Raw genomic sequence first — 22,998 nt, 5'->3', positions numbered from 1 at the left:
GTACTCCTAAGCTAGTAACCATTTATTAAAAACCCAATGATCAAGGACAGATGATGATATGATATGATCCGCTATACATTTCTCAAACATAATCGGCAAATAATCGAATTTATTGGGAAAAGCTGTAGATTGTAGTTCATTGTTGAATTTGTACGAACATTGTATGTACTCCAGACTGAGGAGGAAGTACTCGTTTCGAACAATATCCCTTGAAGCCTGATTAAATCAACTATTTTAAGACCACTGTTAAAAACTACGTTAATTTTTTTATGTTTCTTCAAACTTTTGAAAGCACATGCACTGGTAATACAGTAGAAGCTACTGGACGCTGTCTTGCTTAGTCGCTTGTCCCCAGACATTTACATTTTGTCACACTTTCAACGCCTGATTTGGCAATAAGCAAATATTTACCGCTGTTTGCCCCAGTTGTCTCAACATACCGCAAAATAAACGCAAACTGAGGCGAGTTGGTCGATTGACACATATCAGTCCAGTCACAGTTCAGTCTCAGTTGCATCCCCAATTCCTCAGTCAACTGTCCGTCATTTCGTTTCGGTCGGTCTTCCGGCACTAATATTTACAGTGATGTTACAGTCAAGAATTTTAAATTAAACACTATATTCTATCAAATTTTAATTGTCTATCTTGTCGATTGTTACAACCAGTACTTAAATTATAAACACAACCATTTCCATAAAAAATAACACTACCTTTTAACCTCAAACACTGAGGCGTGCGAACAATCCTAATATAGGTGGAAAGAAATCTGAAATTTACTGCCGGAGCTTAGTCGGATGAGTTTAGGTAGCGCAATAGAAAATCCATTTAAAAAAACATTTTCTGACTGTGTACTGACTGATGTGACTAAATTGTGACTATTAGCTGACTGATTAAATATTACTGTACGATCCATTCATTCTTGATTTCAGAAAGGTAAAGATGCTTTAATATCCAACCAAGTAATATTTTTTCAACATTAGATATACTAGGACTGAATGGTCAATCACAGCTGTATGGTAGATCATACAATTGACTCAATAGGATCCAAACTGATAACCGACGTAAAATTAAAATACTTTTTAATCTGTAGATTATGTTTTTCAAACTAAAAGAAGCTAAAGATCTCATAGTTTTGATAGTACCATTGGTTGAATTTAAACCCAGTTATACCCATGTATAAAATTAATTACCGGTTGCTTAGCTGTATAATATTGGTATTTTATAAAGTTATTAATCGCACCAAGGCCTTACTATTAGTTAAAATTAAATAAAGTATGGTAAAATATATAACCAAGTCCATTAACACCCCTATTTATATATATACTCACTCCAATCTCACTCCATCATACCCCATGCTGCAGCACGGGCAGCGCATCACTATGTCACAGTGGTGGATAGTTGTAGCACAGACAATGGAAACCAATTAAAGTATTATATTGTCTGTGGTTGTAGGCTACTAAAATTTTACCATTAAAATCTGACAAAAAGCCAGCTTATTTACCTAAATCATATGGGATATGACGGTGAATCTATCCCCTGCCCTACACCAAACATCAATAAATTTGTAAATTATTTTAGGTAGTTATTGTCTTATTGTATCCTTAGTCCAAAAACCAGCAATATATTACTGTACGATCCATTCATTCTTGATTTCAGTAAGGTAAAGATACTTTAATATCCAACCAAGTAATATTTTTTGAACATTAGATATACTAGGACTGAATGGTCAATCACAGCTGTATGGTGGATCACAGCTGTATGGTAGATCACAGCTGTATGGTAGATCACACAATTGTTTTCAAATAATTTAAAACTAGGCCGAGGCTTAGAAATTATTGCTTGGTTAAAATAATAATAATGTCCTACGTAAGGACAAAGGTAAAACAATGCTAATGAATACTTCAAGTTCTTGAACTTGGTAAGACAAAAAATAACAGTTTGACGTATTTTTATACAGCAATAAAGCCTCTTACAGCTTCACAAGCATTTCAACGATATATATCCTCCTCAACGTTCTTCCCAGAGTGTTCCAGCCTTATGTAAGAGAAGAGTCGAATTCTAAAAGAAAGCGGGGCATGGAAGTGCCGTATGTTACTCGTTCTGGCACCTTCCTTAGCCTAGGGATACGTTAGCGTTAGGCGGCTAGGCGGGGTTGAGGGAGAAAGTGGGATATTTCATGTGGAGAGGTTGGCTAAACTGGGAACAGTTAACTGTATTGAAATATATTGTGTCCCCTTCGTATAGCCAAAAGAAAGGTATTAAATTTGTATTGTAATTTATAATAATGAAAAGTTTGCCAGATTGATCCTTCTATCAGTAGCTTTTTGATATTTCGAAACTGGACCCAGCTGTCCCTGATTAGGCATAATGATCCTGACTAATGAAACAGCTGATCTTAGTCAGTAACAAGGCTACACAGATAATATCACTCCATCATACGCTAATCCTTCACTCATATTTGGGTTAAAATACGCATCTCAATTAATAGTACTGTAGTACGAGAGACAATCATGATAAAGTTGTTTAAATGCCCAATTTAACCATAAACTAGTGTAAAATATCGAAGGAAAAAACAGTAAAGTAATAGGCTAATGATATTTTATTTGATGGTAATGTTTATAGCCAATAAAATTACCATAAAATTAGAAGAATTAGGTTACTTTCTCAAGAATTATGAGATAAAAGTATCTTCGGATTATCATTTATATTTTATATTACACATATATCTTATATTATATTTATACTTTGTAGCAAGGTTTACTATCTTCTAGCAAGCAGCTAGCCTATTACCTATAACACATAACATAAATAACTACATTAATTTTATACTTTTAACCAAACAAATAAATACATAAAGTAATCAAAACGAGCAATTACGATAGAACTCAGCAGGAAGAGCTTTATTTAAACTCGTCGGACCGCAAGACATTCATTTCTATAGTTTCGTATCCGTGATTTTATATTAAAGGTATTCATGGAAAAGCAATAGAGTTGAACGAGTGTTCATTTCATAATAATGGTTTATGGTAATTTTAAGCGATAACAGGTTTATAAAGAACTAATTAATTATATTTTGTATATGAAATACGTTGTAAAATAGTCCATCCACTCCTCTAGGTTGATTTGATTAGCAATATTAATACAAAACTCATAGTTAGGTAGTAACCTGTTTTATTTTTTATTTTTAAATAATCGAAGTAACTTTTCAAAAGAGGAATGTTGTTATTCTTTATGTCCAACGAAGATAGGCTCGGGATGGTTTTTCAAATAACTTGAAGGTATGCCAAAGTTTAGAAATTATTGCTTGGATAAAATCCTTTGATGATGGCAGGATTCGGTATATACCTGTAAACCTACATTAAATTAAATTTGGTTTGAACGAGTTCGCGAACCAGCTTGATCAGACTATGGGAACAAGGGCTTATGGAGGGCTTTATAGGGTAAAAATTTAGTTATCATTTTTTACGCTGAAAACATAAAATTTTGCAATTTAGGGCCTATATTCAACCATTTAGAAGAACTTAAAAAACCAATAATTCATATATTGAAGAGTTGTTATGCGCCTAATGGTTAAGGATAAATTTGGAGAATAAGTAAACTGTTGTGATTTGCTTGTTAACTAACACAATTATTTTAGTTACATTTGGAAAATTTATTCGATACCTTTCCTGTAACAGAAAATAAATGTAAGACTAATAATATTCAAATAGAGAAAAATATGAGAATTATAAGGACGTATTTTTAGTGAAAATCCCATCAGTCCCATTGAAATTCGCTTAGTCTGCATGTTGTCCGCCTAGGGGTACCATTCTTACGTTGGCTAATGGAATTTTATTGGTTAGAGCAAGTATATTGGTAGACAAGTATACGTTCATGAACTCAGATTAAGTTCATATTTTGTATTTGGACGCCAAATTCTCACATAGAAGGCTTAAGCCGGTAAACTTGCACTTTTGTTTGTTTGTTTGCTTTGTTCATTCGATCTGTACGCTATGTTTTTACACGTCTTTGGAGCTTTTATCTTTGTTTTCAAACAGTTTTGTTCGAAGCACATTTGTTGTTCTTGTAAATCGACAGAGAGCTTTTAACCTTAACTTTTAGATAATATCTGATAATATCACATGGTTGACTTGATAAAAACGACGGCCAAATAAAAAAGTTCTAACATGGATGAATCGTTCATAATTGTAACAAATCATTGTTTTCCAATAAGAGGTGTGGATTTTATCTTATAAATACCAGTTTACGCTTTTATAAGATTTAAGTACAAAGCAGTAAGGGAGCCTAACATAATTCTTGGTGGTTTAAGTAAAAGTTAATGTGAATTAATCGCTATAAAATAGTTAAATAAGCTAATTTCAACCTGCAACTCAACAAATTTAAAAAATCTTTGATACTACAAAAGCTCGGGAAACGAAGCCCCGCGCTTGCCACTTGATCAGCTCTTCGTTCCCAAAGTTGACCATCATACCTTATACTCTGCTTCAAAAACGTGCATTACGTGCTCGGGGATCAAGTAATACGCGAGATTTCTCACAATCGTGTCTACCATTCGACAGCGTCTCGTCAACTTATCTACGCTAGGCATATTTTTGTCATAATTGTTTTGGGGTGGTGGTGATACCGATCACAATATCCAAGGTGTCGTTAGAAAGGTCTTAGCATGTAGTTTTGCCATCAAACAAAATAACTTTGGAATTCCATCAGGGCTCTGCCCCAGTGGCCTTCAAAGTTCCCATGTTATTCTTAGGGAGAAACTGTTTGTTTACATTTGAACAGATTATTACTTTGAAATTGGCACTAATATTTTAAACAGCTGGTTATACTAAAATTTTGCATAAAATCAAAACATAACGAAAAAAGACGTTCGACATAATGGAGAATATAAGACGTTGACCAGGACAGGACGGCCAATAGGAGGAGGCCAACGAACTTTAACTGGTAGATGCGAACGAAATACAAATAATACTATTGTTGATAGCCGAATATAGCAAGCACCCTTCCGTGTTGGGTTTAAGTGTGCTCACCAACAGCCGCCTGAAGATTTCACACTCAATTTAGGACTGTTGGATAATCGCTGCATAAGCTGTTGATTTTGGAAGATAAGGAGGCGGGTAGGACTACATCGGAAACAGAAGAGAGGAGATATTAGATTAGTGGCAAATGCGTTGGGATCAGAGTGTTTTATGTTAACGTTTTAAAGGTAAACGTTCGAATATATACCTAACATCAGAAAGAGACTGGAACAAGATTGGGAGATGGGCCATTATGAAACGCAGTTTGTAGCCGGACACGGAAAATGTCAAGGCGAATATGTGTCTGGAAACCTATGCAGCTATGAGTAAGGCTATTTGTAGAAAACACTTTACACAATAAATGTTGATAATATCCATAATCTTTGAGTTTAATATTTTAAAGTCGTCAGAAATTATGACTGTTATTCGTTTTAAAATAACGCCTTTAATACTTAGCAATTACTCGAATTCAAGCAACAGGTACACTAGTATGTATAACATCGCAATTAATTTACATCACCAACAAGACAATGTAGTCTGACACAATGACAGATTATTCCGCACTACCTCCAGTTCGCTAACGTCCTCCTCGCATGTCTCGCGCGACACTCACACCGAGGGCGAGAGTACGGAGAGATCACGGAGACAGCGACCCGCGGAATAAATCATACGGCTGTGGCAACAATTAATGTGTAATTAGTAGTTAGAACCGGAAGTTGGCGACCGGAAGATGTTCTGGTGAAAGTCCGTCTGTTATAACAAGTGATTGTTGACGGTCACCATTAATCGACCCACATTGCAATGGTCGATATTCAAGCTTTCATTCCGCGTATGTAGATCACCCGGCGTTTCCTTATTGTTCCTTTTGCTGTTCGTACCGTTTGTGAAATGTAATGGCTACACGATCATGATTGGATTAGGTTTTCACAACGCTATTACACCAAGGTTCATCGAGTAAATGACAAGCGTTAAACTATTGATATGGAAACTTTGTTATTGATAAAGATCAGCTGATCTTTCCAGGTTGGTTTTTTTAAGCTCAATGGTCAAGAACAGTTGGTATCAGTTTTAAACCAACACAGATTTTGCCTTTTCTTAGGAATGAACTGGCGACTTTCTGACTATGGGGAGCATAAATATCTCAACTAGAGAGCTATACTTTTGTTTTGTGTGTGAAGACAAATATACTCTGCGTCGTCGATAATTTAAAATCAATTTCTCAAATAACGGTTAGGGTTCTTGTCGTCAATGATTTTCACAGAATTCAGTACTAAACTGAAAACAAACAACTAAAATAAAACAATAACATTTCTTCCACAAGATCAGCTGTTCTGGAAGACATTGAGGTAGTCAATTAGGTCCTACACAAGTTCATAATATATCACAATTAAAATAAACTTCCTTGTAATAATTAGTCTATGATATAGTATAAAGAAGAGAATGGAAAATAGAATAGCACATAGAGACCAATTTAAATGTGTTCTCATTAAGTAAAACTGGCTTTGGCTGGTAATAATCATACGATAATAGCGAAATTCCTCTATGTAGGTGAGGTCTATTTTCATTCATTGATCTAAATAATCGACACGCTTAAGACTTTTGTGTCACCCTATAAATAGAGCTCACTTACACCTAGTGAATATAATTTAATACTTAGTTATGTATTTTGATTAAATTATTACTCAAAGAACACAATAGTATTTGGACCAGAATTACATTGAGATTTAACGAGAGCCTTGGAAGTTATGAAGGCTTATTTAATCTAACACTGCAATTTCAAGGTATATTTTAACATTTTAATTAACAGCTGTGTGAGAGATTTTAATCTGATGTTCATAGGTTGACAGTCCTAAAACATGTTTCAACGTTGGTTTCAACAGCCTAGGACTAGACTACAAATTCTACCTCTAACAGCATATTTCTGTGTTGGCGTCTTAGTGGCGCCGTAGTTTGTCTTTCTTTTCTTCTCCCGTTTAGAAACAAAGGATGCTTTATTCAATTCAATCTCATGAGATAATTTATTAAAGTTTAAATTTGCATTCCTAAATTGGTTTCTTATTTTCTTTATTATTATGTTGTTACTCGCATGGATTTTACTTATTTTTGATTACTTGTTTAAACAGTTGCCTGAGTGATGAACTAGTTGTATGATTAATTGTACTATGTTTGAAGCAACAAAGAGAGTAGAGTCGTTAAAGAGTGGGAATCCTGTCATGGATCCACAGGTTCAAATCTTGCTAAACACCATCTTGCTTTGTCTTAGACACTTGACAAAGTGGTTTAAAATCCTACTTATGCAAAGTCTCAAAAGAAAGGATGTGTTTCTTTATTTGAGAGCTCTCTCAGTTAACATGTGGTAAATTTCTGAAACGAAGAGGTAAAATAACATTGAAAAAGGTAATAAAAATAGTCTTCGTCAGTACCTACATATTACAAAATGGTAGCTAAACTCAACTTACAAATTCAATTTCAAGTGTAAATCTTAATACACTAGACAATGAAGTTTTACAACAGAATTTATTGCCAACCGGTTTATCCAATTAATATTTAGTTTAACAGTCCACGTGTAAACTTGGACTCTAGTTAAGAAATAACTTTAACTAAGGGTGCGAATTGATACTAGCACAATGAGGATTCCGAGACGTGCTCTAATAAACCAGCTTTGTTTACTAGTCTTGACTAGTTATTCTGGATCTTAACTTCATCTCTGCTATGCTTTCATTACTAACTCTAGAGTAGAACCTATTCTTTATCAAACTATCGATGAATATGTTATGCATGTCAATAATTTAAAGCATCTCAGTTTATGTGACCTGATTAGTTAGAATTAAACAATGAGTACAGATAAAGGAACCTGTTTTATTTTCACTACCCTTTTCGTCATAATTTTCGAATAATGAAGTGTTATAACGTAACAACTTATGTTGTGAACTGAGTTATAAATCTAAATAAAAACAACTAACTCTATCAGATGGTCTCAATAGTTTAATAAATAGTATTTAATGAATAACAATAACGAAAACTAACCAAGTATATTCGAAGTAGTGTATTGCATAAAACCCCAAAGAAGATTGTTCAATAAACTTTCAAAAAACGCTTGAGAATATTTTGGAATATTCTATACCTATGGAATAGAAAATAATTATAATACAACTATATACTTAAAACAATGTTTTGCTCTCTGCAACACACCTTACTATGTTATATAAAATATTATACAAACCGAAACAAAAATCAAGTTAATCCCACTAAATTAAGCAAATCTTAAGTTCCTCATAATGTTACATTTGGCAGTGTTTAAAACACGGTGTTTTAAGTCTTTATGATGTTAATGTGATTTTAAAATATAATAGCTTTTGTCGTAGTGTTTACATGCTACCTGGATTTATTAGTTTGTCTTCTACAATGCATGGGTTGGTAATGATTTGTATTGCATTTGGGTTGAAATACTTACCATGGTGGCGTCCCTATCTCAATTCAAACTCTAAAAAAAAATAAAAGAGATATCTTGAAGCATGTTAAAAATATCACCTAAAACTTAACGAACATCTAACTTACAAATTACAACTTGCCAAAGACACTAGCATAAACGGGGAAACACAGGGAGATACTTTTATAACAGTAAGTGAGCTGGTCTAGTGGTAGACTTCGGCAGTGGGGTACCGGGTTCAAGTCCTGCCAACCGACAATGGATTGTACCCAATATAATGCCGCTACCCTATAGATTAACCCTGAAGTAATTTGAAAACTGCTTCAGGCTAGAGGCTACCTAGGATGTGATGGCGGGACAATTTAAGTGTATACTATTTTATTTGAATTTATCTAATAGTATTTCAGTAATTATTTTTCACGTAACCAATCAAAACGCTAATCCAGACATTCAAACATTCATCTTGCATAAACACGAATCAGTACATATATTGCCTAAGGAACAATGCGAAAGAGTAAAAGGTATATGTTAACTAAACCCAGTGTTGCCAAACTTATTGCCTAACTACCGAACAGTGGCAGTGCTGCATTAGGCCAAAAGAGTGACAGAAACTTCTGGTAATTCAATTACCTCATCGGTAATCGTGTTGATTGTTTCCAGTTGCCCTAGATCACTGCGCTCGTTAGTGACTGAGTGAGTGAGTGAGTGACACATATGTTTATGTTATGAGTTGCCTAACTGTGTTGGGTGTTGGGTCATGTTAGCTTGAGGTGTAGCGTGTTTGAATCTCACTGGTATTTGGGCTAATAAGAGCGAAATACCATTAAAATAAGTGATGTTGTATTGACTAGATATGTTACACCTTTCACCTTCTTGAGGTATTTTGTTGTATGGGTCTTTGGTAAGTTGGAATATTCAAGTTATATTTGTATCTTGTGGCAAGTAATAGAGTTGTAAAAGGCGGTCTATTTTCCGTAGAGTTTAAGATACCTCTCTTTAATTTTTTTTTACAATTTTCAAAAATAAGTAAAGGGTGATTGTTCAATTGTGGAGATCTACTCTGTGTTGCTTTGTTACTGACTAAAAGTTTCTTCAGCCAATACCAAAGGCCAAAGAAATAAAATAAGATGGCTCTGGAAGTACACTCGTGCATTAAAATTCGAAATGTTCACAAAACTGTATTGTGTTTATAAATCAACAATTATTTGTAGTTTCATGTTTTATATTTTTGTTTTATCCTTGATAAAGCTTATGCATTGAATATTTGCCAATCTTTCGACATAATTGCAGCGGATTTTCACTAATGTACACATAAGGTTGGAATCTCATTTTTGATAATTTTGTTGACTGATGGTTTTTGTTTATATTGACTTTACATAGACTTTTGAATAGTTGAAATCCTTTAAAGATTATCGCACTTGGATTCGATATGAGAATGCCATTCGATTAATTGATTGAATTCGATCATTAATTTGATTGATCATTGCATTGATTGATTGATTGATTCAATCATTGATTGAATTTGCCTGCAATACCACCGAATAAGGAGTGTTGCAATACCTACATCACTTTTGTTTAAGCAACTAATCCTAAAATTCTGCAAATAATCCTCAAGAAAATCTCAACTGTTTAAATAGTGAAGTGATATAAAGTAATCTTTAACATAAATATCCTTCGTGTAATAGAAGGCCATTTCAAAGCTCCCCTGTCAATATTTCGATATATATGCAAACAACTCAAGTCTTCAAGAGGTTTCAAATAGCAGAGTAAACTGAAACAGGGTCTGTTTTGGACCGAAACCTTGTCTCGTCTTTGGATGATGCAACGCACTGCAAATATTGTCGACCTGCTTCAGAACTATACAATATACAAGCTGCAGAGTCGTGCGCTTAGTGGCTGGTAGAGTCTCAAAAGGTTCTATGGCAAACGAAAAATGAATGAATGAAACACTCATTCATATGCAGGGTGTCCCACGAAGGGGTCAAAACGTTTTATTTTATATTACTTGCCCATTTATGCTCCGAACATTTTGAAACTTTACACAATTTAAAAAATACGTTTAAAAAATATACTGGGAAAATTTCAGCTCTCTACCTCTTGTAAAGAAAAAATTGTGGTATATTGAAAAATGATACTTTAAACACGTTAAAAATAGAGTTTTTAGTTTTTAAAATATTTGTATCATCACATCCTAGGAAAATAACCCTTTACTTCCCGGGATTATAAAATTTAAAAACAAAAACTTACCATGGAAACCTAAAGTACCATTGTTCGCCTAATTTTCATAAGTTAATAATTTTAATTTTGCCTTGACACTCCCATGGTATCCATATGGATACAAGTTCTTAAAAGTTGTATCAAATTGAAGAATAAGTTCATCAATTCAAACAAATTTTTTTTGAATGAGTACATATAGACGTATTGTAAACAAAATTATTACAATATCACTAGATGGCATCATAAGCCACTCGTCAATTTCTTCATTGTCATTCATCTGTAAGACACATCATGATTTTAATAATATTGGACTGAAACAAGCATTACAACACTTATAGGCCTATATTTATCATTGTGCAGACTTAAAAAACAGACTTTTATCGAAGAAAATACAAAAGAAAAACAGTATCCATATGGATACTATAGGAACACAGACGACTCACCGTAGCTATTATTAAAAATAACCTGTCAGCATACTCTGTGTTCCCATAGTATCCATTTGGATTCAGTTATTTTATACCAAATATATAAAAAGTAAGTAGCAGAAGACTGTAATTCTATGTATATTTCAGTTGCTAAATGTGCAATGAAGTGAAATATAATTTTCCCAGTTCCCTAACTAATTATAAACATAAAAAATCTCATCTTGAAAATCTTAAATTTCAAGATTTGTCAACAACCTGGTTTGCATCACTTTGAAATTATATTCTTCTTCTTTTTGCAGGCTTGCCAACACAAAGAAAATTAAATACCCTTTCTAATAAGCCTAGAAACAAAATGCATAGAGGTATAGACTCAAATCTCTACCTACAGAGAGGTAAAAAAATGAGAAATAATATGTATCCAAAAGGATACTATGGGAAGTAAAGGGACAAGGCTTTTTCGACAGGAAATTAGAACATAGCCTAATGAAAAACCTAAAAGTAAAGTCCAAAATGATTCTAACTGTGATCCATCACTAGTTAATTAATAATAATAAATAAATTAATTTAATATAATTAGTTAATTTAATATAATCTTACTAATATTATAAATGTGAAAGTTTGTGTGTTTGTTTGTTTGTTTGTTTGTTTGTTTGTTTGTTTGAAGTTCAATCACGCATAAACCACTGGACGGATTGGGCTGAAAGTGAAATAAAATCAAGAACTAAGTTAAACTCATTTAATCATAGAACAAAACATAACATTATTTGTTTACATGTTCATAATAAACATAAAACCAAATTATCAGCTGATTCCAAAATATTACACTTTTCCCTCCTCATCGTCTACCGCACCTTCTCTTCTTCGCAGTTGATCCGAATGTTTTCTTTTTATCACTCCACCACACATGACTTCATACGAGTATAAGCCATTGCGTTTGACATTTGGCATGATGATAGCTTACATTCCCGATTAACATATAGGCATATTCTTATCTCAAAAATCCTTTCGGGCTCCGCCCCAGTGGCTCTGTAATTCCCCATGTTAACCTTATGAGTATTCATATTTAAAGGGAATTAAAGAAATTAGTCAGCTGTTTCAACTAAAAAAGTTAGTTCTATGATATGGAAAAGCATTAAAAAGTTATAAGATTTACCAACAGGGTGCAGCACTATATTTTTTTGCATTTATGAAAACAGCTAATTTGAACCAAGCAGCAACAAAAAACTGTGATTCGTAATGAGAACTGTCAAAGTAGGATTGTTTACAGTTATGTTTATGTTTTTCATTTCATGAATAATTTGTGATATTTTGCGAATTGTTGGTAATTTATTTTTCTGTATTGTTTAGGTGAAGTGGTAGAACATTATGGCTATGGAAGATGTGTAATACTATTAGAATACTGTAAATTTAAAAAAGCAAATTTTATCAAACTGTGTCCTCCCTTATTGCAAACGCAAAGCTTGAGTATAACTGCAATAAGCATTTTATACTTATATTCCAACCCCGTACGAAGGACGGGTACTCTGCTAGTTAGTTAATAAAAACATGCAATATGCCCCAATTTTGTTTCTACGAGGGTTAGGGAGCTGAAATTTTCCCAGAATATTTTAAAACCCTACTTTATAAATTGTGTAAAGTTTCAGAATGTCTGATCTATAAATGGGCAAGAAATATAAAATCAAGCGTTTAAATCTCCTCGTGTGACACTCTTTATATTGGAAAAGAACATCCATTTCTGAAAGACCTAAACAAGGTAGACTGAAATCTGAGGAACTTAACTTTTACATTTTCAAATCATCTAAAATGTATTTCTCATGTTTCAGTTACAAACAGATTCAGCAGATTTGTATTAATCGTTTAACCATTGGACTGAATTTTCTTTTGATGTATTTATAAAATTAATTTATCGACGAAATTCTTTGGTTTGCCTCAATGATTAGCACAACAAAGGAGCATGGAAACTATTATCTTGTCGATGGAGATTCTAATAAGGGGTAATCAAAGTATATTTTATAGTAAGAACTCAAGTTATGTATTTAGTAGTCACTCAATTTTATAATTGTATTTAATATACATAATTGTAATTTCAAAAGATTTCTAATACTGATTATTGGATGTTTCGTGATAAAGCTAGGATATATATACCGTATTAATTTATAGTATATTTTTTGTCGGATTTTATGTACAAACCATAAATGTTACAGCTTGGTTTATAAACAAATCTCTATATTATAAACTCTTAGACCTGTAACATATGCATTTTATTAAATAAATGCGTTTGATGCTGCCAAACATACCGCAAAACATTCTAATGAAAAAATTCCTATACAAACCAGACAAAAAAAGAAAATTAATGCAAAGCGAATTACTTACCATGCGCAATATCTAAATAACTCAATCTAAACTCTCTTGAGAAACCAATACACACCTCTCCCCCACAAACCATTCGTTTACGGCAGGATGAATGGATTCTTCCATTAGTCCATTAGCCCATTTCCTAATGGAGATTGATGAAGGTATCATAGGTTGTTACAACTTTGCCATTTGTACTTCATCTAATGACGTCTTATTACGTGAACGTCTCACACGATGTCTCGACTACCCAGCAGAGCAGTGAAACAGCTGATGAATGTTGCATTGTTATGAATCTTGTGTGGTTATTTGATGCGTTGACCAGTCTAGAATGTATTTGGTTTGTTTTGTCATTGTCCTGGTTTACTTCTAAAAATAGCCCGGAACCATTTTAATAGCCAACCCTAAGAGTTGCGGCATAACAAAGCTAATTGATGATTTGTGGGATTTGAACCCGAGACCCCGAATGCCTAATCCCCACGCAAATTGTAAATAAGAATACTGATAGGTCAATTGATTGAGATTGGGACTCCACCTAGGTGCGTATTTCAACCTCAATATCAAAGCGTGACGAGTATATAATGGCATATTTACAAATGAGTTTTTTCTCGTAATACTTCAAACAAGTCCAAATTATAAAATACGTTTAAGTTTTCTACTCCTGCCTACACCATTGGATTGATCACTTAACAAAATCACCATCCGACCTTTAACTGATACCGCCAATTTGACCAGTCACAAGCCATTTTCCCGCCAAATCTACACTCAGCGGTTCCGGGTCTGCGTACATTTCCACTTACGCCTATCTCGAGAACTCATTGCGCCAAATGACAGCCCGATTGCTTGTCACGTGATGCCTTTGCCACTCTTTTGAGCGGGAATCTTTTCAGCGCGTGTGACGTCACTTCCTCGCCACTCCGGCTACAATGGCGCACACACGTCTAGTTGTGCAACGTAGAAAGGACTTGTTACGATATGTTAACGCATTGTGCCGCGACTAGTCCTTGCACAACTAGCCTGGGCCAATAAACCGGGATGATTAGGTTAATAGACCATCTTGACGGCCGTTAGGATGATGGACATTGTCTCCTGCATTAGGGGAATGACGTGCTTAGAGCCACTTGATGCGCTAGCGTCTCCTGTTATTTGTTACGCAAAGGTTGGGTAGTTACTTTGCTGAATTATGGATAAATGTCAACTTGGAGAAGGCAAACAGCAGTAGAGTGATCATAAGACTAACCGTGGTTGAAATGGGAAAATATATTTTTTGTTACCAAAAAAGAACCTAAATGAAAAATAAGGTTGAGCCTAAAAGTGCATACGTCGTTCATAAATCCTTTCATCAGTCATAAGGTGAAAACTACGAAAACCCTTACATACATCTAGTTATACAACAGGATCATTACAAGAAGAGGACCATTATTAGTCAAATGTACAGCCCTATGGAAATCGATGTAAACTGAACTAACCTAACCTAACCAGCCTATCCTAAACTCGCCTGATGTAACCTAACCTTATCTAGTCTAGTCTTACCTCACCTAATTTAACGTAACCGAATACAGCATGATTTAGCCTAACCTAATCCAGCCTAGCCTAACCTCACATAATTTCTCTAACCTAACCTAATCCAGCCTAGCTTACCTTACCTTACCTCCTTGGCCATTGAAACCTCAGAAGGTTTTTGGCCTCGCCAACGATGCTTCTCCACTCTTCTCTATTCTCCGCTGCCTCAGGAGTAGTGCCCAATACAGCCACATCCTTCAGCACCTGACTCCTCCATCGCAGTCTCGGCCTGCCGAGTGGTCTTCTGCCTTCTGGTTTGTTCTGGTCCACAGCTTTAATTAATGATGAGTTCTCTCTCCTCCACACATGTCCAGCCCATCTCAGTCTCCTGCTTTTTATCTTTGCTACTACATCTGGATGGTGATACACATCTCTCAATTCTCTATTCTTCCTAATTCTCCAGCCTTCTTCATCTTGAATTGGTCCGTATATTTTTCTCAGAATCTTGTTTTCAAAAATAATAAGTTTCTTTTCCCATTCTTTTGTTAGTGCCCATGTTTCCGATCCATATAGTAGTACTGGAAGAATGATGGAGTGATAGATTTTAATTTTGGTATTTTTGGACAGAGTTTTTGACTTAAGCATATTGACTAGGGACCAGTAGGTTGCTGAGCCTAACTAACCAGCCTAGCTTAACTTCACCTAATTTAACCCAACCGAATATAGTCTGATTCAAGCTAACCTAATACAGCCTATCCTAACCTCACCCGATCCAACCTAACCTTATCCAGCCTAGTCTAACTTCACCCAATCTAACCTATCCGAATACAGCCTGGTCCATACTAACCTAATCTAGCCTAACCTAACCTAACCTGACCTAACCTAGTTGGGGCAAAATACTAGTAGTGACTATATTCTTGTTTAGACCCTAAAAAATAAACACTAATAATTATAACTGTACACTTATGTTGGGCTGTAAAAGAATTATATTGTCGAAGAGCTAAAAATAACAATGCACTGTCATCTGTCATCTTTAAAGTCCAGCTTTCAATTAATTTTTCATAAATCGTGTCAAGTAGTTTAATAAAAGGTAGTCGTACGCTTACTCTATTAATCACCGATGAAAACTCCTTTATATCACTGATATCCCACCATAGAGGGTAGGTTTTTCCTAGGTACATCCCATTCTAGTTTGAAGGCTGCTATTAATTTTTGTAACAATACACATATGAGTAAACTAACCCATAATGTGGTATTCAAAAGTAATGGGCCTTATTTATGTTGACGTGACCTAACCTACAAAACGATAACAACGACAGTGATCCACGTGACCACGTACTGATTAGTTCATAGCCAAACTCTTCCGGTTCACCCATCGCTATTATCTGCACGTCCAAACATGTCCGGCCACGTAGTCGCACGTGTTTATTTGATAGAAAGAATGGAGAGAGAGTGAAAGAGAATTGTATACTGTTCTAACTGAATAAGGCTACTTACTTTTACTTTCGTGCATTCTGTTCCTTGATGGATTCAGTTAATAATATTTTGACCATCATAAATTGTATTCAACACAGTCAATGATATACAAAATGCCTAATAAGGTGAAAACCATTGTAATATGTTGTTTTTCTTAACTTGATGTGTAACAGTTATTTCAAATTATCATCATAGGCTTGAAATTTCAAGTAAGGAGAGCTCATTTAAAAGAATAACAACGAGCTGTTGACACAGGCTATTTAGAGTGCAAGTGTGTGTTGAAGTTTCGAAAAGTTTTAATTGGAATGAAAATCAGGGGCTGTAGCATTAAGGGATTTCAAATTCATCTACAAAGGGACAATCTTTCATAATTTTCTCCCAGATAACGTCTTACTGATATAACTAACTAATATTATAGAACACCAAATCATGGGTATTTTGTATAGTTATTTTTGCTATAAGACACCCACTCTCACATTTTGAAGCGTCCGAAACGTGTCGTAACACTTCGGCCCAAGTAACACTTCGGCCCAGTAACATTTCGGCCCGAAACCCTCAGATGTGGCCTACGGTCCAACTCTCTACCTGCCCACTAGTAACACTTCGTCCCAACAAAATATTTTACAGGTTAGGTTAGGTTAGGTTAGGTTAGGTAAGATTCCACCGATTCTCCGTCATGTGAGGTCAGAGGATGCAAGGGGTGACGGTTGGGCGACATTCCACCAGAGGGTGGTTGCAAAGTATACAGGTCATATACCTCTACTACCTGAACTGCGTTCCTCAACCCTTGACAATTTTTCGTCGGGCCGAAATGTTACTCCATTAGCTTATTTAATCATCTGTAAAAGCGAGTGGGACGAAGTGATACTGTTTTTCTAAGAAATTTGAGTTTGGCCGAAATGTTACTGGGCCGAAGTGTTACTACATCGTCCGAAAAGTCTGTAGTGTCAGCATAAAATTCCGATCAAAATCTATACTTTAAACAAGAATTAACAACCTTAAAATTTATAAATAGCTAAAGTTACTGAATGGTTCTCAATTATAGGTAATTAAAATTTATTTTTGTGTCTACTTGATTGAAAAAATATATCTGTTTCTGATTAGTTTAGGCGTACAAATAATCAAAATAAATAAATGAAAATATTACGTACAACCTGTTTATTTACTTAGTAGTCAATTATGTATCAGGTGTAGTCTTTGGTTCTACATGGAAGGCTTAATTTAGAAAATGTAGGTTGAAGGAAACTTTACATGTTTTATAATGGACCATCTCATAATTTTTCCTCTGTTGCAATTATCGTGTTTAATCCGCCATCTTTAAGTAGGCCTGATTTGTATAATCTCAACATAGACTATAATTTATATAGTCTGTATGTATATTCCAAAATTGTCTGGGTAGCAATTGGTTGCAGTTCTGGCCTTCAAATCTGTTATATTCCAATCGACATTGTTTCCAGACCCAGATTCTAGATGCCATTTGTCATTGGATCATAAATTAATTATGCTTTCTAACATCAGGTTGACGTAAGATAGTAACAAGACCAGGGGTTTTCTACGCAAGTGGCATTTTAATTAAAGTTAAAGTTAGATATAACGCTTTTAAGGCAAATCGGTCAAAACCCATTAAAGTGGTGTGAACGAGCCGGGAATTGAACCCGTTCTTCCCGCACCCAAGTCCGAGACGCTAACCACTAGGTTATTAAACACAACTAACTTTTTACCATTTCATTACAAAAAACACGTTAGTAAATACCATAGGCTAAACAATTCAATAACAAATATAACTATACAAAATTTAAGTGTTTTTGTTTATCGATCCTTTTGTCATATCCACAGCAGATTCTCATTTTTTTCTCATATTTGACACTTTTCTAACCCAAGTTTTGTCTGTTGCAGCTCCTAGACTCTGATGGAGATCGAGACCCAGGATCCAGCTACGCTCCTGACCGCCGTCCCTTCCCAAAGAGGGACTACTACGGCTACGACCCCTCCCACCACTTCACCATGGACCATCTCATGCACCCCTGAATAACCCTCTCAATGTCTCCAACTTGCTGTTTTTAATTTTTTTCTGTAATAAATTTAAAGCAATACTGTTGTAAGCTATGTTACATAAAATACGTTTTGAAAATATACTAATCGTTTCCTTCCGAGCATCAAAACTGTTCAGATTTTGTACTTATCCATTTCGTTAATTGTAAGAGTTTGTTTGATGCATTAAATTTACTTTTATAACTCTTCTGTATTTTTATTATGAAACTCCATACTAGGGTGGATTAAAAGATGTGAAATGCATTCAGTCAATAATTTGGAATGCTTGTGAGTAGTGTTGTATATATAATTGGTACACAATCCTACCAACCTTTCTAAATTTGTATGTTACATTAAATTACCGATTGTTTAGAAAAATTAAAAATCTCCATTATCAGATATGCATTTTTATCGTAATTTAGAATATGGCCCTTTTTGTTAAAACTTTACTTTAGTCATAAAAACACTCTTCACAAAAAATGCATACCGAGACAAAAGCTTGTCATTCAGGCCTTAAATTAGATTTTTGAGATTTTTCCTTTTTTTAAGGAAATATTTAAAAAGTAGATTAATTTAACGTACTATATTTAAGAAAGAATAAAAAATATACGTATTTAGATAAAGTTAGTTATCTAACTTACACTAAGTACAGTACTCCACTACTCCACTTAGTACGGTAACCAGACATCTACCATATTGCCAGCTGATAAACTATCTATCTAAAACAAGTAAGCAAAGTTCCACGACGTGATATCTTTGAGGAAAACTCAATTATCTCCGAAACTTAAGCTTATTGTTGTGCATTTTCGATCTCATAAAGAACTTTAATCACTACTAAAGAAAATATCAACAACTTTTAATTGCTTCCGGCACCTGTCCCTCAGTCAATATCATATTTAAGGTGTTTTGTTAGAAATAAGGTGTATAACCCAAGCTGGCGGCGAAACATCTGTCTTTATTTTTTAGGTAAAATGTTCAAAACAGCTGATTATACTAATATGATGAACAACAATGTATCTTAACATTGAAATAATGACTGTAGTTTGCCTGATCATTCCGTCAACACATTATTTAATGTGATTTGTTAGAAATAAGGTGTAGAATCAACCTACACTGGTGTCGAAACACCTTTCTTTATATTTACTGTATAAATGTTTAAAACAGCTGAAGATACTAATTTGATATCGACAACAATACATCTTAACAATTTAATAATGACTGTAGTCTGCCTATCAACCCCCTTTTAAAGGGGTTTGTTAGAAATAAGTTGTGTAACCTACGTTGGTGTCGAAACACCTTTCTTTACTCTTAATGTAAAAATGTTCAAAACATCTGATTAAACTAATTTGATATTGACAACAATGCACCTTAACAATTGTAATGGCTCTAGTTTGCCAGGCCATTTCACAATAGAAAATGTATTCAGGCAGTACAACCCTACCATTAAGACACCATGAACGTTGTAACATACGTATAGGGCTATAAAGGCACTGGTAAACGCTACTAAACAAAGAATTGTTCAGCTTAGAACTTTCTTCTCCCAAAATTCTAAAATTATAATCGCACAGTGGAAACTTATCATACGAAAAGGTGAGACATTGTAGGTTACACCCAAATTAGTTTATTTACTCAACGCAGTCTGCTGAGTGGGATACTAAAATTATTTTAGAAATAAACTAACCATACCTATTGGCAATAAGATGAACATTGAAAGACATTGAAGGAAGGGAGAAAGAATGACGTGTTCTAAACACGTTTCTTGGCAATGTTTGGTGTTGAACCACAAGATATATGAACTTGTTTATGTTGCGTGTGGCACGCAGTTTTAAAATCTCACATTATTATTCTACAACCGGTTTCCCTCCCAAACGTAAACAACAAACTAAAATTAAAACATGTCGCGTAGCTACCAAATTACTCTCAGTTTTAGTATGAATAAAGATTTAAAAAAGTATAGTAGAACGGCTATATTATTTATGATAAAGATCCCTGAATAAAAATTGTTAAAATATGTAACGTTAGCATTTGAATATATTTTTTAAGGGACTGTAAACTTGTCGAATGGCCCATATCAATAGTTAAACTGTAACAATTTTTTTTTTATTTCACATATTACCAAATTGGTTTGTACAAATTTGTTTAACAATTCAAAATGTATTATCAATAGGTGAAATGAAATAAATAGAAGTGGTAAATTAGTGCAAAGAATTTATTGGGCATTCTTCTTTCAAACCGACCACACCAGGTTAGCTTAGGTTAGGTAAGGTTAGGTTATTTGCACTTTGAAAAATGCCTTTTGATCTAGAATAACAGGTAGTTAAAACACAAGAGCTGCTATTATTGTTTATATTTTATGAACTATGCGAAATGGCCCTTTTTCGCTATCTCAAAGACAGTACAGCCTCCACTGCACCATATTCTCAGAGCTAAAAGTATCAATTTAGTAACCCAACACTTCATCCACCAACAGCAATTATAAAGGCAATTGGTCAATAGGGCCCATGCTCTACTCTTAGTCATCCACCTTACTACCTTGTAGAATGTCAACTCTTGTATGTTTACCAACTCGCCAGTGAGGTACGGCTCATGTCTATTCTAAACTATTTGTTGTTCAGCGCCCGCATGCAGACCCGCCTCAGGCGTGGCTCTAGGAGTTGGGACAAAGAAAGTGAACCTCTGTCGATATATGAGGCGAGGTGAACCATGTTACATTTCTTGTACTTTCACTCGGAGAATGCGAGTTTTGAGGCGCTCCTGCACCGTGCATTTCCCGCACATGCGCCCACACACTACAGAAGCGTGCGCAGAGACAACGCATGCGCATCCGTCTGTCGTCTCCGGCACGATCTGCTACATATCAGACGAAAATATGATGGGCACTTTTACTAAAGGAAACACCCCATCAAGGATATTATTGTCAACAGTTAAAAAATACAGCTGGTTTATTGGCATGTGGTGTTAATAAATCATAGCTGAACAAAACCTGTATACATTTTCAGTCAAAACGGAAATCCATTATTTGAAAGGAACGTTTAATCAATTAATGAAAATAACAGGGGATTTAAATATTGACAGGCCATATTTTAGAGCCAGTAGGTTACCTTTTAGCCCAAAATGTAATCCGTATGTTGAGCAAACATATAATAAATGCAATTTTTAATAGTTTTAGGTTGCAAGCATTTTTTAAATTGTAATTTTTTATGCGCTTGATTGACTATTTCATCTGTTCGAAACAGTCTGGTAGTAACATAAATTAATACCTCAATTCGTTATAACCTTAACTTTACCTTCCTAAACTCACAGTTGTCGTTTCTACACCAATCACAGTACAGCCGAAAGTTTGTTAACAACCATATATAACATAACCTTAAAAACAAAAATAACCTTAATTATATTTTATATGTATCTAAACAAGTAATATAATTTATGTGTTATTATAAGTTAATTATGGTGGTAGAAAAAATCTTGTGTGTTTACGAGCACAATACACAAATACGTGTATATATTTAATTAAGTTTTTTGATTCGTCAATGAATTCAATAAAAAAAAATTATAAATCATAAAATTACCTATATCCAGTCTGATGAAGCATAAACGCATATCAGTCCATGTTGCTATAAGGCCATTGACGACATGGGAAGAAAAGCCAGAGTGATGTGGCCCGACAGCTCATTTGCGGTATCTTCTCTCTGATTCTGCTGTTTTCGAATAAAACTTTGTGACGAAAGCAATCAGCAGCTTTCCTCAACGCGTTGAAAGTTCAGTTCTTTTCTCAGGCGCTGCTTCAAAATGCATATGTTTATCAGCCTCTTTCACAGAACACTGTAACTTAGGTCTCATATTTTTTTTAAAAAAAGGTATGGAACTAAATTTTAAAAGGTGTGCATTCCAAGGAAATGTGTTAAAGAAATATTGTAGACCTAAGAAAACTTTAAATATTGTATCTCTCACATTCAATAACAATTTTATTTGTTTTGTTAGCTGACAACATAAGCAAAGTTCTGTTTACAGTACCTAGGATATGAATTTTTGAACATATTTTCAAAAACTTTTTTTTAACATATGGTAATTGATTTATAACTTGTTTAAGTATTTATATATTATTGCAAGAATAATAAGCCAATAAAGGTTTTAGCGATCAATCAATAAATCGATTTATTTAACACAATAATTACCAATACATAAGTTACGTTACAAAAGTGCAAAAACAAAAAATATCTGCACTAAAAATATTGTTTCTTATATAATAATTAGGCCTATACGGTTTTGTTGGTTTGAATCAGAGGCATGCAGTTTTATGAGTCATTCACTGTCTCTTGAGTAATTAGTAACAATGAAATAATAGACGTTCTTAGAATTCTATACATATATATTATATTTATCAAATAAAGAACAACTTTTCTCGAAATACACATCACTTAAAGATGCTCTTATTTAAGTTCTATCTTAATCTTAAACTTGATCTAGCTATAATTAAAGATCAAGGCTCATAATCTTTGAAAATACAGTTAAAATCTCTACTTTTATAGTTATGAAATTAATCGTAACT

The 22,998-nt window shown here is 34.2% G+C and overlaps 1 protein-coding gene across 1 annotated transcript in view; it reads left to right on the top strand.

The window, feature by feature from the left end:
* The window catches only part of LOC128991001 (uncharacterized), a 62,114-nt gene extending 43,459 nt beyond the window's left edge, over positions 1-18,655 (top strand). The window contains exon 3 of the mRNA XM_054413702.1: positions 18,315-18,655. Coding sequence (XP_054269677.1) covers positions 18,315-18,446 — 132 coding nt within the window. The 3' untranslated portion in view covers positions 18,447-18,655. The remainder of the gene's footprint in view (positions 1-18,314) is intronic.
* The last annotated feature ends 4,343 nt before the right edge of the window (positions 18,656-22,998 follow it).

The sequence above is a fragment of the Macrosteles quadrilineatus genome, unplaced genomic scaffold (assembly GCF_028750875.1).
Source record: "Macrosteles quadrilineatus isolate MER2022 unplaced genomic scaffold, UCM_ALF_1.0 Scaffold_3__2_contigs__length_128488019, whole genome shotgun sequence".
Classification (NCBI taxonomy): Eukaryota; Metazoa; Arthropoda; class Insecta; order Hemiptera; family Cicadellidae; genus Macrosteles; species Macrosteles quadrilineatus.
Note: the sequence above shows the minus strand (reverse complement) of the source record. Positions and strands in the feature narration are given on the sequence as shown.